This window comes from Scyliorhinus torazame, chromosome 3 (genome assembly GCF_047496885.1).
Source record: "Scyliorhinus torazame isolate Kashiwa2021f chromosome 3, sScyTor2.1, whole genome shotgun sequence".
Taxonomy (NCBI): Eukaryota; Metazoa; Chordata; class Chondrichthyes; order Carcharhiniformes; family Scyliorhinidae; genus Scyliorhinus; species Scyliorhinus torazame.
The window spans coordinates 342,898,056-342,915,242 of NC_092709.1; the positions used below are offsets into that span (position 1 = coordinate 342,898,056).

Consider the following 17,187-nt stretch of genomic DNA (forward strand, 5'->3'; position numbering starts at 1 on the left):
GGGAGGGGACAGGTAGAGAGGAGGGGGAGGTTCGGGAACAGCCAAAACAGATGGTAGCACAGGGTTAGCACTGTTGCTTCACAGCACCAGGGACCTCGGTTCGATTTGCAGCTTGGGTCACTGTGCGGAGTCTCCCCGTGCCTGCGTGGGTTTCCTCCGGGTGCTCCGGTTTCCTCCCACAAGTCCCAAAACACGTGCTGTTAGGTGAATTGGACATTGTGAATTCTCCCTCCGTGTACCCGAACAGGAGCCAGAATGTGGCAACTAGGAACTTTTCACAGTAACTTCATTGCAGTGTTAATGTAAGCCTACTTGTGACAATAAAAAATATTATTATTATTAGGGGTCCGAGAGCAAGGCCATAAAGAACAAGATCCCAAAGAAACACCTAAAATGGGGGGTAGGTGGATTGGCCGCGCTAAATTGCCCCTTAATTGAAAAAAAAAATTGGGTACTCTAAATTTATATTTTAAAAAAAAGTTTGGGGGGCTATCAGATGCACCGGTCGGTCAGTCAGCGGTGATGGTGGGTGTCTTCGCCTTCGCCACATTGATAGCCCGGAGACGGGTTCTGCTTGGGTGTTCTCCTACTGCACCCAGTGCCTCGGCCTGGTTGGGTGACCTCATGCCTTTTCTACATTTGGAGTGGGTGAAGTACACCATCAGGGGGTCAGTAGATGGCAGCCATTCATTAGGGCTGGTTTAGCACACTGGGCTAAACCGCTGGTTTTTAAAGCAGGCCAGCAGTGCGGGTTCAATTCCCGTAACAGCCTCCCTGAACAGGCGCCGGAATGTGGCGACTAGGGGCTTTTCACAGTAACTTAATTGAAGCCTACTTGTGACAATAACCGATTTTCATTCATTCATTCATTCATTTCCTTTTTTAAGGAGCTAGTCACCGTCAGCTGTTAGGGGGGGTTTCGTTTGGGTTTTGGAGGTTAAAGTTAACATGTACTATTGCTTGTTTGTCTCATTTCTCTATTGTGTAATTTTGATTAATTGTTTTAGATAATTTTGTTTAATATGAACGTTTTTAATAAACATATATATTTTTTAAAGACTATAACTTGAACCTTTTTGACTGCGGTTCTGGGACACCCCGTGCTCTGACCACCTTCTGGACCAGAACTTCAGTTTTTTCTCTTAATGCTGCAGCCCATCTTTAGGACATTTTAATTATATATTCCCAAAATAATCCCAATGCGTTACGCAAATGAAGGCTTTTCATGACTCAGTTTATGTACAGTACAATTTGATCACTTAAGCCTCATTAATTACACAAATGTGCAAATGAGGTGATGAAGTCAAACACTTCTGTCTCTTGAAGTGTGTGATAGATACCCACCTCGCCACCTTCATGCATAATGAATGCCCATCTGGGCGAGAAGCAGAGTGTGCCAGATGCTCAACCCCAGCCAGAAATGGGAGTCCTGAGAGAGGGGAGAAAGTTGATCAAATCAATTGTTGTGGAGAATCATAGAATCCTTGCAGTGCAGAAGGAAGGCATTCGTCCCATCGAGTCTACACCGACCCTCTGAAAGAGCATCCCACCCAGGTCCACACCCCCACCCCATCCCTGTAACCCCACCTAACCTTTGGACACGACAGGCAATTTAGCATAACATAGAACATAGAACATTACAACGCAGTACAGGCCCTTCGGCCCTCGATGTTGCGCCGACCTGTGAAACCACTCTAAAGCCCATCTGCACTATTCCCTTATCATCCATATGTCTATCCAATGACCATTTGAATGCCCTTAGTGTGGCGAGTGCACTACTGTTGCAGGCAGGGCATTCCACGCCCTTACTACTCTCTGAGTAAAGAACCTACCTCTGACATCTGTCCTATATCTATCTCCCCTCAATTTAAAGCTATGCCCCCTCGTGCTAGACATCACCATCCGAGGAAAAAGGCTCTCACTGTCCACCCTATCCAATCCTCGGATCATCTTGTATGCCAATCTACCTAGACGGCACATCTTTCGGAGGAAACCGGAGCACCCGGAGGAAGCCCACGCAGACACGGGGAGAATGTACAAACTCTACACAGACAGGCGCTCGAGGCTGGAATTGAACCCGAGTCCCTGGCGCTGAGTGGCAGCCACTGTGCCACCATGCCAGAATGATGTCACAGGAGTTGACATTGACATCATAATGAATTAACTAAATTTCTTCTTGTAAAATAAAATGTACCAGCACAGTTTATCTCCAAACACATGCACATAAATGCACACAAACATACATTAGACTCATGATACCACTTAACTCGGAAGAAAGCATATTGTAAATCCCTGAAGAAAGAGGACAAAGAGAATTGCAGTGACTCGAACAATTTAAGGAGGTAATTGATGAACTCCAAAGAAATTCCTGAGACTAACTTTGTCCCATAAGCGATGTTTTAAAAGAAAAATTATTCTGCAGGAGGTGGGCATTGCAGACAAAGCTGGAAATTATTGCCCATGCCCAGTTACCCCTTGAGGATGGTGGTGGTGTGGTGGGGGGGTGGGGGGGGGGGGGGGGGGGGGGTGAGGCCTTTGGAACTGCTGCAGCCCAAGTGATGGGGGCGGTCCCAAAGTTCCTCCCAAAGGGAAGGAGGTCAAGGATGTTGACCCTGTGACAGTGAAGGAACAGCGACACAGGTCCAAATCAGGATGCTGAGTGACTTGAAGGTCATTGTCCTACCAAGCGCCTGCTCCTTCCGTCCTTCGAGCAGAGAAATATTCAAGTGAAACTGATCCAATTAACATGTTAAAGTTTGTTAATGAGGATCCAGAATCTGATTGGGTCTGCTCCATGTGACTCCATTAAAGGCACAAAACTCTTATTGTGACACCCAGGTGTCATGACTTTATGAGTGTCTGCAAGATAACACCAGAATAGGACATGGTCGTGCCTGTGAGTGGTAGTGCAGTGGGAGTTGGTGTTCATGTGACTGAACTAGCAACTAGAGGCCCAAGTGAATGCATCTGGTCGAATTTAACTTCAATCAATAAATCTGGAATTGAAAAAATCTAGTCTCAGTAATAGTGACCATGAAATTACCATCAACTGTCGTCAACCCTTCTTGTTCTCTAATGTCCTTTAGGGGAGGAGATCTGCCGTCCTAACCCGGTCTGGCCTACATGTGACTCCAGACCCCCACAGCAATGTGCTCTCTGAAATGGCCAAGCAAGACACTGTATTCAAGGGCAGTTAGGGACAAATGTTGGCCCAACAGCAAAGGGCACATCCCATGAAAGAATAAAGAACAAAAAAGGTGGTTTTGTTAGATCATAGATCATAGAATTTGCAGTGCAGAAGGAGGCCATTCGGCCCATCGAGTCTGCACCAGCTCTTGGAAAGAGCACCCTACCCAAAGTCAACACCCCCACCCTATCCCCATAACCCAGTAACCCCACCCAACACTAAGGGCAATTTTGGACACTAAGGGCAATTTATCATGGCCAATCCCCCTAACCTGCACATCTTTGGACTGTGGGAGGAAACCGGAGCACCCAGAGGAAACCCACGCAAACACGGGGAGGACGTGCAGACTCCGCACAGACAGTGACCCAAGCCGGAATAGAACCTGGGACCCTGGAGCTGTGAAGCAATCGTGCTAACCACAATGCTACCGTTACTGGACTAGCATCTAGTTCGAACAAGTTCAGATTCCGCCAGGGCAATTTAAATAGCAAAAATCAGGTCAGTGTCTGTAAAAGTGACCGTGAATCTGTTACATTGCCATGAAAATCCAAATTCTTCACCCATATCTTTAAGGGAAGAAGCTCCATCGGCGTTGGCTGGTGTGGATCTATGTCTAACTCCAGTTCCATGCCAGCTTGATTAACTCTTAATGGCCCGCTCATGCATCAAACCAGAGCAACTAGGACAGAAAATAAATGTCAAACTTGCCAGTGATGCCCACCTCCTGAAAAGGGATAAAAAATAACTATGCCTGGCAATTTTGCGCTTGGACATTCATTCCACTTTTCCACCTGGAGACGATATGATTTTAATTGTGTTTTTTCTTCTTTTTTTCTGTGTATGGCCTCTGACCTTCTCCAGCCAGCTGAAACCCGCCAGTCGGCGCCATGGTAAGATCCAAAAACTCATCCTTATCCAGGATTTCTTTCCCACTCAATCTCAAAAGAGGGGTACAGACATGGGGGGGGGGGCACTTTGGTTCAGTTGGCACTGACAACACTCTGCTGTAGAGTCATAGAATTTTACAGCATAGAAAGAGGCTCTTTGGCCCATCGTGTCTACGCCAGCCATCAAGCACCTAGCTACTCTAATCCCATTTTCCAGCACTTGGCCCATAGCTTTGTGTGCTATGGTGTTTCAAGTGCTTATCTAAATGTTTGTTGAATGTTGTGAGGGTTCCCGTCTTTCTCCCCCTTTCAGGCAGCGAGCTCCAGATTCCCACCACCCTCTCGGTGAAAATGTTTTTCTTCAAATCGCCTCTAAATCTTCTGCGCATTACCCTAAATCTATGTCCCCTGGTTATTGAGCCCTCTACTAAGGGGAAATGTTTCTTTCTCCCTGCCCTATGTCCTTCATTATTTTGTACACCTCCATCAGGTTCCCCCTCAGCTTTCTCTGCCCTAAAGAGAACAACCCCAGCCTAAACCACCTCTCTTCGTGGCTGATCTTACCTCGAGGTAACCAATGCCTTGTGTATTAGCTTAGGTGAAGGGGTAAACTTCCTTGATGTTTCTCCCGCTGTGCTTTGAGCTGGATGTTCAGTGGGAAATTCCCTAGCTCTATGAGAACAGTAGGGAGGTAGCTGGGCTGAGAGGGAGTGCAGTGTAGATTTACTAAAATGATTCCTGGATGCGAAAGGTTAAAACACAAGGAGAGATTGCACGAACTACAGTTAGATTCCCTGGAGTCGAGAATGTTGAGGGACAACCTGAGGGGAGATGATGATGCAATGGTATTGTCACTGAACTAGTAATCCAGATGTGGAGATGCCGGCGTTGGACTGGGGTGAGCACAGTAAGAAGTCTTACAACACCAGGTTAAAGTCCAACAGGTTTGTTTCGATGTCACTAGCTTTCGGAGCGCTGCTCCTTCCTCAGGTGAATGAAGAGGTATGTAATCCAGAGGCCCAGGTTAATGCACGGGTTTAAATCCCACCACAGCAACTGGTGGAATTTAAATTCAATCATCTTTTGTTTTACAAATTTAGAGCACCCGATTATTTATTTCCCAATCAAGGGGCAATTTAGCGTGGCCAATCCACCTACCCTGCACATCTTTGGTTGTGAGGGTGAGACCCTCGCAGACATGGGGAGAATGTGCAAATACCACACGGACAGTGACCCAGGACTGGGATTCGAACCCAGGTCCTCAGCCGCCGCAGACCCAGTGCTAACCACTGCGCCACATGCCGCCCCAAATTTAAATTCAACTCATAAGCCTGGAATGTTAAGCTCGCTCTCAGTAATGGTAACCATGAAATGATCATTGATTGAGGTAAAAACCGATCTGGTTCACTAATGTCCTTATCTATTCTGACTTCAGACCCACAGCAGTGTGGTTGACTCTTAATGCCCCCTTCAAATGACTGGACAAGCCATTCAACTAAGAGCAATGAGGGCTGGGCAACAAATGCTGGCCTTGCCTGTGACAACCACATCCCATGAAATACATTTTAAAAAAATAATTTGATTGAAGGTTTCAAGATATTTAGGGGAAACTGAGAGGGGAGGTGGAGCAAAACTAGTTGGGGAATCTCGAAATTGGGACATAGCCAAAAGACTCGAGCCAGATCTTTCAGGGGTAAAGTCTGCATGCAAAGGGGGGCGGGGGGGTCTGCAAATGGTGTTTGATACGGGGTCAAGAGTATATGGAACAAGGGTGGCTTCATGGAGTTGACATCCAAATTGAAATAATGGAAGCAAGTTTGAAGGGCTGAATGGCCTTGTCCAATTCCTACGCTCCTTGGGGATTAAGCAGGTTCAATGACACATGCGGTCTTAAGGCCAATGAGTTGCCTTTTCTATGATCCAGCTTTATTTTGGCTGAGAATTTCTGTGCAGAGCCAAGAGGGGACAGTTCGGAGTCCAAGTTGGTGACCCTGAGGCCTCCTCGCGATCCGCTATAGCAACACTATCTCACCCTGGATGCCCAATTAACTGCTGCCAGATGGAGGAGTGGGGGCACGTGCCCATTTTGGAAGGGAGGCAGGCGTTGAGCTGACTGCTACGTATTCATCTGATGCCGATGGATATGTTAGCTCCATCTTTAAAGCGGTGCCAGCACCTAGAATTCAGTCAAAGGCACTCCTGACTGAAACCTTCCCTGAAGAGCCGGCTAGCAGGGCAGGTCTTCTCTGGCTCAAGGTCACATGCATGCACGCACACATATACACATTCACACATGCAAGGCAATGACAGTCGGAGGACTATGGAATATGAAGCTGAGGCTGAACCCTAGGCTGAGACTGTGAAACTTCAGTGAGACAGCAGATGCTGGAAGTTCAACATGAGTTGCCCAAAGAACGGACAGAGATTGTTCAGGGACAGCGAAGGAATGCGAAGTAAGATTATGAATCCTGCCATTTCCCTATTGTCCGCATGGTTGGCCTCCTCCCTCCAGAGATCAGCAACTGTCATGGCGATCCAGATCCAGCAGGCCATGGATGCTGAGGTATGTGACGGCCTGCACGCTATCACCTTATCCATGAGTTCAATGGAGCAGTTGGAAGGCACGAGGCATCTGGGAACTCCACCAACTCCTCGTCCATCTCAGATCGGCAGGGAGGTACACGTGTGCGTTGCAAGGGGGCTGGAGTGGCTGCATTCCACATCAGGACCTCCTCTTTGTATTGGACAGCAGCTCCTCTGCCAGTAACACCAGCACTCCGGGAGTGGTAGAAGAGGCTCCTGCACCTGTTCAGGGCCACATCAGCATGTTGGAACCCAGGCCTCAGGCAGTCGGAGGACAGCCGCAAAGATCATCCCAGGATATGGGACAGCAAGGTCTGCAGCCTGCCTCCACCGCAGCTGTCGGCAAAGGGACAGTGACACTCAGAAAGGAATTAAGAAAACCTACTAGATGCACTTGAACCTCTTGGGTGAATAGATTGTGAGGGAGTTACTGCTTGCATTTGTAATAAAGACAATGGGCGGGATTCTCCGACCCCCCGCCGGGTCGAAGAATCCCCGGGGGGTGGCGCAAATCCCGCCCCGCCAGTCCAATGCCAGCTGCCGTATTCTCCGGCGGCGGTTTTCGGGAGGGGTGGGACTCACGCCACGCCGGTCGGGGGTCGTTGGCAGCGCCCCCCACCCCCGGCAATTCTCTGGGCCCTGAGGGGCCGAGCGGCCGTCGGTTTCTGGCCAGTCCCGCCGACGTGGATTGGACATGGTCCCACACGGCGGGACCTGGCTGGTAGGCCGGCTGGTGCGGTCCTCGGGGTGGAGTGGGCCCCGGGGGGAGGGAGGGGGGGGGGGGCCATGGTGCCCTGGCCCACGGTGCCCTGGCCCACGGTGCCCTGGCCCACGGTGCCCTGGGCCACGATCGGGGCCCACAGATCTGCGGGCGGGCCTGTGCCGTTGGGGCACTCCTTCCTTCCGCGCCGGCCCCTGTCGGGCTCCACCATGGCCGGCGCGGAGAAGACACCACCTGTGCATGCGCTAAACCACGGCGGCGGTTCTGCACCTGCACTACCGCAGTCTCTTCGGCGCTGGCTGGCACTGCCGCCGGAAGTCCAGATAATTCCGTAACTTCCAGTTGGCCCGACGCCGGAGTGGTTCGCGCTGTTCTTGGCGCCGGCATCGGGCCAATTCGGCAATTGCGGTGAACCCGCCCACTCTGCGTTATGTTTTTAAAAATATTTTTGAGTACCCAATTATTTAATTTTATTTATTTTCCAATTTTAGGGGCAATTTAGCGTGGCCAATCCACCTACCCTGCACATCTTTGGGTTGTGGGGGTGAAACCCACACAGACACGGGGAGAATGTGCAAACTCCACACGGACAGTGACCCAGGGCCCGGATTCGAACCCGGGTCCTCAGCGCCGCAGTCCCAGTGCTAACCACTGCGCCACATGCCACCCCTATTATGCGTTATGTTGACATGTAGCTACTCCTGGCTGGAAGTGCATGGCTCACCAAAAGCTCTTTGGGATGGACAGTGGTGCCTGTAATGTCATATTGATCATGCAGAAGGACCAGGTAACACTTTGTGTCGGAGTCTGGGCTTGCAACTGAGGTAAATAGCAACAGTTCAGAGTAAATATGGACCTTTATTTGATTGGGAGCATGATATGAGAAGGGTCATCTGAATTGTGCTTGTATGAGACACCCTTGCCCCGATGTCATTGCACCTTTCATGTGACCCGACATGTCTCTGGATGCTATAGCTAGTCATCAAGATGTTTCACACTCCATTATATCCTCTGGTGTTGTAATTCTTCTCTGCTCCTATCCTGGGGTTCCTCACTGCAGTCAGCAGTCATTTTTTTTATGGGTAACCCACCTTGAAGGCCTAGGTGGGAATGGAAATCTCTGCGAGTGCGAGCGTGTGTACGCATTCTGATTCCCCGATGCTGGTCTCAGACCAGATGCACGTCGTGGGAATGGAATCCCTTCCCTTTAGTGAAGGTTGCGGGCAGGCCTGTGGGAGCCTTGATGGCAGGTCAATCACATTGTACACCCGGGAGAGTTTGGTGATGGTGCTGAATCCTATGGCTCTCTCAGACTGACCGCCCAGACCAGTGTGATAATTAATGTATTGGCCGGCCCTTCTAAAGGTGTCATGGGCACCACCTTGATGCAATAATGTGCCAACAATTGTGAGCTGTCGCAAATGTCTTGACAGGTCCCCCTTGAATGAACCAGAGGAGTAATAATTAAGGACCATGGCCTGCATTGGCATCAGATGACCACCAAAGTCAATGGTGCTCAGCTCATCCACCATCTAGGACAGCCTCTCAGGCGCTACCTTCATCACCACTGCTGATCCGACAGCTAGAGGTAGCTCATCCTCTGTCTGCGGGACCGTCCTACAGGGTGCCACCTTCTCTGTGCTGACACCTGCTCATGTCCCCCTCCTCGGCCTTCTGCTGCTTCCCCATCCAAAGGTTGTCCGTTCAGGTGGCCATGAGGCCGCAGCTTTCTGGATCTGAGTGGCTGCAGCTCCCTCCCTCTCAGGGAGCTCCTCCCCCTAGAGGAATCACCTCTTGGGTGCATGATGCCCAAGGCATGTGGAAACAGCTGGTCTCAAGGGCTATTCTGCCACACAATTCCTCCAACCACCTCACCCCACCCCCTCTCCGTCTTCTCTCAGTGAAGACAATGATGGCATAATGTGGAAACTCGACCTCAAAGCCCTAGCACCTGAACTTCCCCTCCCCACTGCAACATGATATGACATACCTGTGGACGCCTGCTGCCTTACCCAATTGCTGCCAAATGCACCATTGGCACGACCAGGAATATTTGGTCTCCTTATCTGAGGAAAGATGCTCTTGCCATAGAGGGCGTGCAGAGAACGTTTACCAGACTGATTCCTGGGATGGCAGGACTGACGTATGAGGAGAGGTTGAATCGGTTAGGATTATCTTTGCTCGGGCGGCACAGTGGTTAGCACTGCTGTCTCATGGTGCCGAGGACCCGTGTTCGATCCCAGCCCCGGGTCCGCGTGGAATTTGTACATTCTCCCCATGTCTGCGTGGGCCCACAGCCCAAAGATGTGCAGGGTAGCTAGATTGGCCACACTAAATTGCCCCTGAATTGGAAAGAAACGAATTGGGGACTCTAAATTTATAAAGAAAAAGGATTATATTCACTGGAGTTTGCTGACGAATGAGGTGGGATCTCAAAGTAACCTATAAAATTCTAACAGGGCTGGACAGTGTCGATGCAGGAAGGATGTTCCCGACGGTGGGTGTTCCCGAAGGTGGGTATGTCCAGAACCAGAGGTCACAGTTTGAGGATACGGGGCAGACCATTTAGCACAGAGAAGTGGAGAAATTTCTTTATCCAGAGAGTGGTGAGCTGTGGAATTTGTTTCCATAGTAAGTAGTTGAGGCCAAAACATTGTATGTTTTCAAGACGGGGTTCGATATAGCACTTGGGGCTAAAGGGATCAAAGGATATGGGGGGAAAGCAGGAATAGGTTATTTAGTTGGATGATTAGCCATGACCATAATGAATGGCGGAGCGGGCTCGAAGGGCTGAATGGCCTCCTCCTGCTCCTGTTTTCTATGTTTCTTTGACCTGACATCTCCGGTTATACCTTCCAGGGCTCTGACACTCATGCCCCCCGCGTACTTTGTGCAAAATTGGAACTCATAAGATCTGGGTCAATTGGCACCTTAATTGCCTCAAGCACCTTGCTTCCAGGTCCACGCGCCGTTTCCACTGGACAAGTCATCCAGTAAAATCAATACCCAGTCCGATGGTGCTGGAACAGGACCGACGCAATTTTCCACCTCCCCCACCGGCCCCACACCCTGCCTCCAAGTCCCTCCTCCGTGGGTCTGAAAAATCCCGGTCGTGAATTGGTTCCCATGTATTTATTTCTTCATTTAATCATTGATATTTGTTTTTCTTTCAAATAAAGGAGACCGAGCCAGAATCAACATATATGCATGATTATAAGAAGTATTCCGTATCTGCTGCCAAACTGGCCAAAGATGAACCCGCCAAACCCAAGAGTGACAACTTGACGATTCCAATGGTAATCGAGAGTAAATAGTGACAGCAGCCATGGCAAAGGCCCATGTGGAGTATAATCTAGTCGGGTGGAATGGTCTGTTTATGTGTTGTTGTAAACTCTTTGTAATTATCCACCACCGTTAACACAGAAACAGGGACAGTATAGTATCTCCCCCCCGCCCCCCAACTCAGGGATAAAGGTAGTATGGGCTGAGGTTAGAAATAGGAAAGGAGAGGTCACCCTGTTAAGAGTTTTTTATAGGCCTCCGAAAAGTTCCAGAGATGTAGAGGAAAGCATTGCAAAAATGATTCTGGATAGGAGCGAAAGTAACAGGGTAGTTGTTATGGGGGACTTTAACTTTCCAAATATTGACTGGAAACACTACAGTTCAAGTATTTTAGAAGGGTCCGTTTTTGTCCAGTGTGTGCAGGAGGGTTTACTGACACAGTATGTAGATAGGCCAACGAGAGGCGAGGCCATATTGGATTTGGTACTGGGTAATGAACCAGGACAGGTGTTAGATTTGGAGGTAGGTGAGCACTTTGGTGATAGTGATCACAATTCGATTACGTTTACTTTAGCGATGGAAAGGGATAGGTATATACCGCAGGGCAAGAGTTATATCTGGGGAAAGGCAATTACGATGCGATGAGGCAAGACTTAAGATGCATCTGATGGGGAGGGAAACTGCCGGGGATGGGGACAATTGAAACGTGGAGCTTGTTCAAGGAACAGCTACTGCGTATCCTTGATAAGTATGTACCTGTCAGGCAGGGAGGAAGTGGTCGAGCCAGGGAACCGTGGTTTACTAAAGTAGTTGAATCACTTGTCAAGAGGAAGAAGGAGGCTTATGTAAAGATGAGATGTAAAAGTTCAGTTAGAGCGCTCAAGAGTTACAAGTTAGCTCGGAAGGACCTAAAGAGAGAGCTAAGAAGAGCCAGGAGGGGACATGGTAGAAGTCTTTGGTAGGTAGGATCAAAGATAACTCTAAAGTTTTCTATAGATATGTCAGGAATAAAATAATGACTAGGGTAAGAGTAGGGCCAGTCAAGGACAGTTGTGCGTGGAGTCTGAGGAGATAGGAGAGGTGCTAAATGCATATTTTTCGTCAGTATTCGCACAGGAAAAAGACAATGTTGTCAAGGAAAATACAGAGATACAGGCTACTAGACTAGAAGGGCTGGAGGTTCATAAGGAGGAGGTGTTAGCAATTCTGGAAAGTGTGAAAATAGATGAGTCCCCTGGGCCGGATGGGATTTATCCTAGGATTCTCTGGGAAGCTAGGGAGGAGATTGCTGAGCCTTTGGCTTTGATCTTTATGTCATCATTGTCTACAGGAGTAGTGCCAGAAGACTGGAGGATAGCAAATGTTGTCCCGCTGTTCAAGAAGGGAAGTAGAGACAACCCCAGTAACTAAAGACCAGTGAGCCTTACTTCTGTTGTGGGCATAGTCTTGGAAAGGTTTATAAGAGATAGGATGTATAAAAATCTGGAAAGGAATAATTTGACTAGAGATAGTCAACACGGTTTTGTGAAGGGTAGGTCGTGCCTCATAAGCCTTATTGAGTTCTTTGAGAAGGTGACCAAACAGGTGGACGAGGGTAAAGCAGTTGATGTGGTGTATATGGATTTCAGTAAAGCATTTGATAAGGTTCCCCACGGTAGGCTATTGCAGAAAATACGGAGGCATGGGATTCAGGGTGATTTAGCAGTTTGGATCAGAAATTGGCTAGCTGGAAGAAGACAAAGGGTGGTGGTTGATGGGAAATGTTCAGCCTGGAGTCCAGTTACTAGTGGTGTACCCCAAGGATCTGTTTTGGGGCCACTGCTGTTTGTCATTTTTATAAATGACCTGGAGGAAGGCGTAGAAGGATGGGTGAGTAAATTTACAGATGACACTAAAGTCGGTGGAGTTGAGGACAGTGCGGAAGGATGTTACAAGTTACAGAGGGACATAGATAAGCTGCAGAGCAGGGCTGAGAGGTGGCAAATGGAGTTTAATGCAGAAAAGTGTGAGGTGATTCATTTTGGAAGGAATAACAGGAAGACAGAGTACTGGGCTAATGGTAAGATTCTTGGTAGTGTGGATGAGCAGAGGGATCTCGGTGTCCATGTACATAGATCCCTGAAAGTTGCCACCCAGGTTGAGAGGGTTAAGAAGGCGTATGGTGTGTTAGCTTTTATTGGTAGAGGGATTGAGTTTCGGAGCCACGAGGGCATGTTGCAGCTCCACAAAACTCTGGTGCGGCCGCATTTGGAGTATTGCGTGCAATTCTGGTCGCCGCATTATAGGAAGGATGTGGAAGCATTGGAAAGGGTGCAGAGGAGATTTACCAGGATGTTGCCTGGTATGGAGGGAAGATCTTATGAGGGAAGGCTGAGGGACTTGAGGCTGTTTTAGTTAGAGAGAAGAAGGTTAAAATGTGACTTAATTGAGGCATACAAGATGATCAGAGGATTGGATAGGGTGGGCAGTGAGAGCCTTTTTCCTCAGATGGTGATGTCTAGCACGAGGGGACATAGCTTTAAATTGAGGGGAGGTAGATATAGGACAGATGTCAGAGGTAGGTTCTTTACTCCGAGAGTAGTAAGGGCGTGGAATTCCCTGCCTGCAACAGTAGTGGACCCGCCAACACTATGGGCATTTAAATGGTCATTGGATAAACATATGGATGATAAGGGAATAGTGTAGATGGCTTTAGATTGGTTTCACAGGTCGACGCAACATCGAGGGCCGAAGGGCCTGTACTGCGCTGTAATGTTCTATGTTCTATGTTCTAAAGCTGGATGACCTTGGATCACCTTTGCACTCTCACCTCTGAGCCGGAAAGAGTGCTCCCAAATCCTGCCATTGCAGGTGGTGAAGTTGAATTCAATAAAAATCTGGAATTAAGAATCTAATGATGGCCATGAAACCATTGGTGATTGTTGTAAAATAAAAACATCTGGTTCACTTCCGGGAAGGAAATCTGCCATCCTTACCTGGTCTGGCCTACGTGTGACTCCAGACTCACAGCAATGTGGCTGACTCTTAACTGCCCCCTCAAGGGCAATTAGGGATGGGCAATAAACGCTGGCCCAGCCTGCGATGACCACATCCCATGAACAAAAAAAAACCATACTATCTCTAAACCCTCGATTTGAAATATTTCTATCAAATCTCCTTTTCCCCTTCTGTGCTTCCGAGGAGCGTTGCTCAACTGAACCACTGTAGTCTCTTTTAAGAAGACACTCTCAAATATAGTGGAGATCCCCATGAATCTAATTATATACGTGTTTCTGGATTTCTGATCAGGATGACTACAGGGAAGCATATCCCACCACTTACATGGATGATTACAAACCACTCAATGAGCGCAGGAGACAGCAAATATATAAACTTCCAGTCGGAAAAATCAAGGAGCACCTCAATCCTGAGGTAACGAGGAACAAACAGTAACTGGATAACCAATCCTGGTTGTTAATGTGCGGCTTAATTTGTGCAACGGAACCAAACAGGCCACAGGTTTAACTCTCAGTTCTGTGCAGCGACTGGTTGGTGAGTGTGGATTAGTGAGTGTGGATTGGTGAGTGTGGATCGGTGAGTATGGTGAGGTGATAGGAGTGGTGGTGATAGGTGTTTAAATGTGTTTCATTGACTAGCTCCTTTCTATTTATTCCCACTAACTTCCTCTGGCCCCTACAACAGTTCCATTTCTCTCTTCACCCCATCATTGATGGCCATGCCTTTAGATGTCTGAATTTAAGCAGTTTGTCTGTCTCTCTCTTCACCTGGCATCTCCGAGCACAATGTAATTTGGCCCATTGCCCCTGGTGCCAGCTCCTCGGAAGAAAGAAGAGAAAATAAATTATGTACTGGCTTTCAAGGTCTCAAGGTGCCCCAAGTGCTTCACAGCCAATAAAAGTACTTTTGAATTGTAGTCATTGTGCCGTAGCAACCGAGTTTCACATAGCCAAGCCCAACAATGATCAAATGAGATAATGTTCTGATCATCTACTTTAGTGATGTTGGTACGAGAATAATTATCGACCAGAGCTCAAAGCACCACTCTGCTGACATTGTGTTCCAACTGTAGACAGCAGGAAAAAAAGAAGGTGCATTTATATAGCACCTTTCAGGACCTCAGGATACCTCAAAGTGCTTTATAGTGAACAAAAGAGCTTTTCAAGTGTTGTAGGAAACATGGCAGTTGATTATACAAATTCACAGTGCTCCTGGGTTGGGAGCTGTAACCCTTCAGTATTTCCCGACCCACCACTCATACAGCCAGAGTTTGAGAAAAGATCAAGGGCACGATGTGTTGGCCGCATTGTACCCGAAAGGTGTGGCTGGTAGATGGCGGGAGATCAGTCTTCCAGGATCTATCCGGCTAGCCGCTCCTCACGAGATCTAACCCGCTCGCCAAACATCACAATCTGAATCCTGCTCATTGTGGGCGGTATCACTATTTTGTAAATTTGTATATTCGAGCGAGACAGCTAGTCTCACTGTAATATGCATTTCCCTGAGGTACCCAAGGCATTGGGATCTAACCCCCTTGCCTTGGAGACCTGGGTGAGTGTTGTCCTGTACTGGTCTCCACGAATAGGGACCAGATGTGGCACTTGTGGGGGGTCTCACAGTGGATCGGATACCCCCCCAGGTGCTTGCACTCTGGGCAGGGTGTGCCTCCTGGCACCCTGCTCATGCTGGCCTGGCTGTGCCACCTGGGTGTCAGCCTGGCATTGCTAATGTGCCCAAGTGGCACTGCCAGCTGGCAGGGTGTCAGGCTGGTGGTGCCATGCTGGCACTTTACCTGCACTTGGGATTGGGGGTGCCTGGTGCAGTGGATGTGGGGGGCCCAAGGACCCCCCTATGGGTGGGTGAGTTGGGGCTGTGGGGGAGTTCAGGATTTGTGTCGGGGGTCGAGAGCTTTGGTCACCATCTTAAAAATGGCATCCCAATCTCTGCCTGCCCTGAGGAGGTCCGGGGAGTGAAGCTCCTCAGTGCAGGATGTGGGACTAAGTGCGGCCTCGTCGGGGAGTTCCCCACTGAGCGCCTGAATAGAACTAGAGTCCCGGGAGATAGTGTGGTGTTCCTTGGGGCTGTGAGTGCCGGGAAACACCCAGATAAATGCCCTCATCCCAGGACTCTGTTCCAATGGGTTGGTTTGCAGCCCAAGTATAAAACATAGATATTGGAACTGCAGAAACATAGAAGCAGGAGCTGAATCAGGCTGGTCGGCTCTTGGAGCCTTCATTCAACAAGGTCACCTTGGATCTTCTACCTCAACTCCACCTATCTGCACCATTTTATCTGTGCTGTTGATGGAGGGATGACCCTTCTGCTACTCTTTAAAATAGCGCCATGGCCTTGAGAGGCCGGACATAGTCCTTGAGTTTAAATGTGTCCTATTAAAGCCAGGCTGGGATGGATTCTCCGCAGTCCCGCGCCAGTCCAATGGCCTGTTATGAGGAAACCGGGACCGGCGCCGCGTAGATCGCGTGCAAGCGATTCTGGAGAATCGGTCGGGAATCGCTTGCGCACGATCTACACGGCGTGGCTAGGGGGCCATTGACAGAGGCCCCGCCCCCGCAGTTCTCCGGGCAAGAGTGGCCGGGCACCCGATGGCGTGGTTCTAACCACGTACCAGCCGTCGGGAACCTCAGCTGGCAGCTGCACGGACTCAGTCAGCGGCCGCCCTGGTGGGGGGGGGGAGAGGGGATCGGTCACTGAGGGGGGGGGGGGCCTCATGGATGGCATGGACCCGCGGGCGCGAGCGATCTCGAGGGGGGCCTACAGTCTGTGGTTCGAGTGCGCCATCATGCACGGCGCTGCCGTGCGTATGCGCGGACTCACGACCAGAAGTGCGGGCCCCCGAATCCGCAGCCAGAGCTGGGGCCCAACCAGCCCTGCAGGCCCCCTTTCTTAAGGAAAGTCCGGAGTGAGACGCCAGCGTTTGTACGCTGGAGTGAGGACATAGCCCCATTTTTGGAGAATCCAGCCAACCTCACAGTAAAACCCTCCTGGTCTGGTCCTCTTTATGGGGCTGACGAATGTTTCTGCCCAGGTTGGGAGGGGCAGGGTGAGGGGGAAGTGATGTCACAATTGGCTGTCATCTGCACAGCTGATGTGATGGGGGTGGAGTGACAACAGTTTTAGTGCTGACCAGGGCTGAGAAAGAGCCAAGACCTTCTGAGAGGCATGAGAGAGTCACGTGAGATTTAAGGTGCAACCCAAAAGGACTTCTTCCAGGGGTAACGTAAAACAAACCGTTAGATACTGTGACCAGATAATCAAAGACAAGTGAGATGCGATGTTAAAGGAGAGTGAAATTCGATTTGGTGCTCCACGTGGGGAATGTCAGGCTTTAAGGGGCAATTTCCATGGCCAATTCACCTACCCTGCACATCTTTTTGGGCTGTGAAGGTGTGACCCACACACACACACGGAGCTCTGAGAATTCATGTGATGAGGGCCTGGTTGGTGGAGTGAGCCAGACCCACTGGCCTTGCATTTATTGGCTGCAACGGTCCAGAGTTCATTGAGTTTGT

At 49.3% G+C, this 17,187-nt stretch overlaps 1 protein-coding gene across 4 annotated transcripts in view; it reads left to right on the forward strand.

The window, feature by feature from the left end:
- Positions 1 to 2,230: 2,230 nt before the first annotated feature.
- Positions 2,231 to 17,187, forward strand: part of LOC140409641 (uncharacterized) — a 133,062-nt gene continuing 118,105 nt past the window's right edge. For 3 of the 4 annotated variants that reach the window (XM_072497972.1, XM_072497975.1, XM_072497974.1), the window contains exons 1-4: positions 2,231 to 2,342; positions 4,049 to 4,077; positions 10,558 to 10,674; positions 13,949 to 14,071. In XM_072497972.1, coding sequence (XP_072354073.1) covers positions 4,075 to 4,077; positions 10,558 to 10,674; positions 13,949 to 14,071 — 243 coding nt within the window. In that variant the 5' untranslated portion in view covers positions 2,231 to 2,342; positions 4,049 to 4,074. The remainder of the gene's footprint in view (positions 2,343 to 4,048; positions 4,078 to 10,557; positions 10,675 to 13,948; positions 14,072 to 17,187) is intronic. The other variant, XM_072497973.1, reaches the window with a different exon arrangement.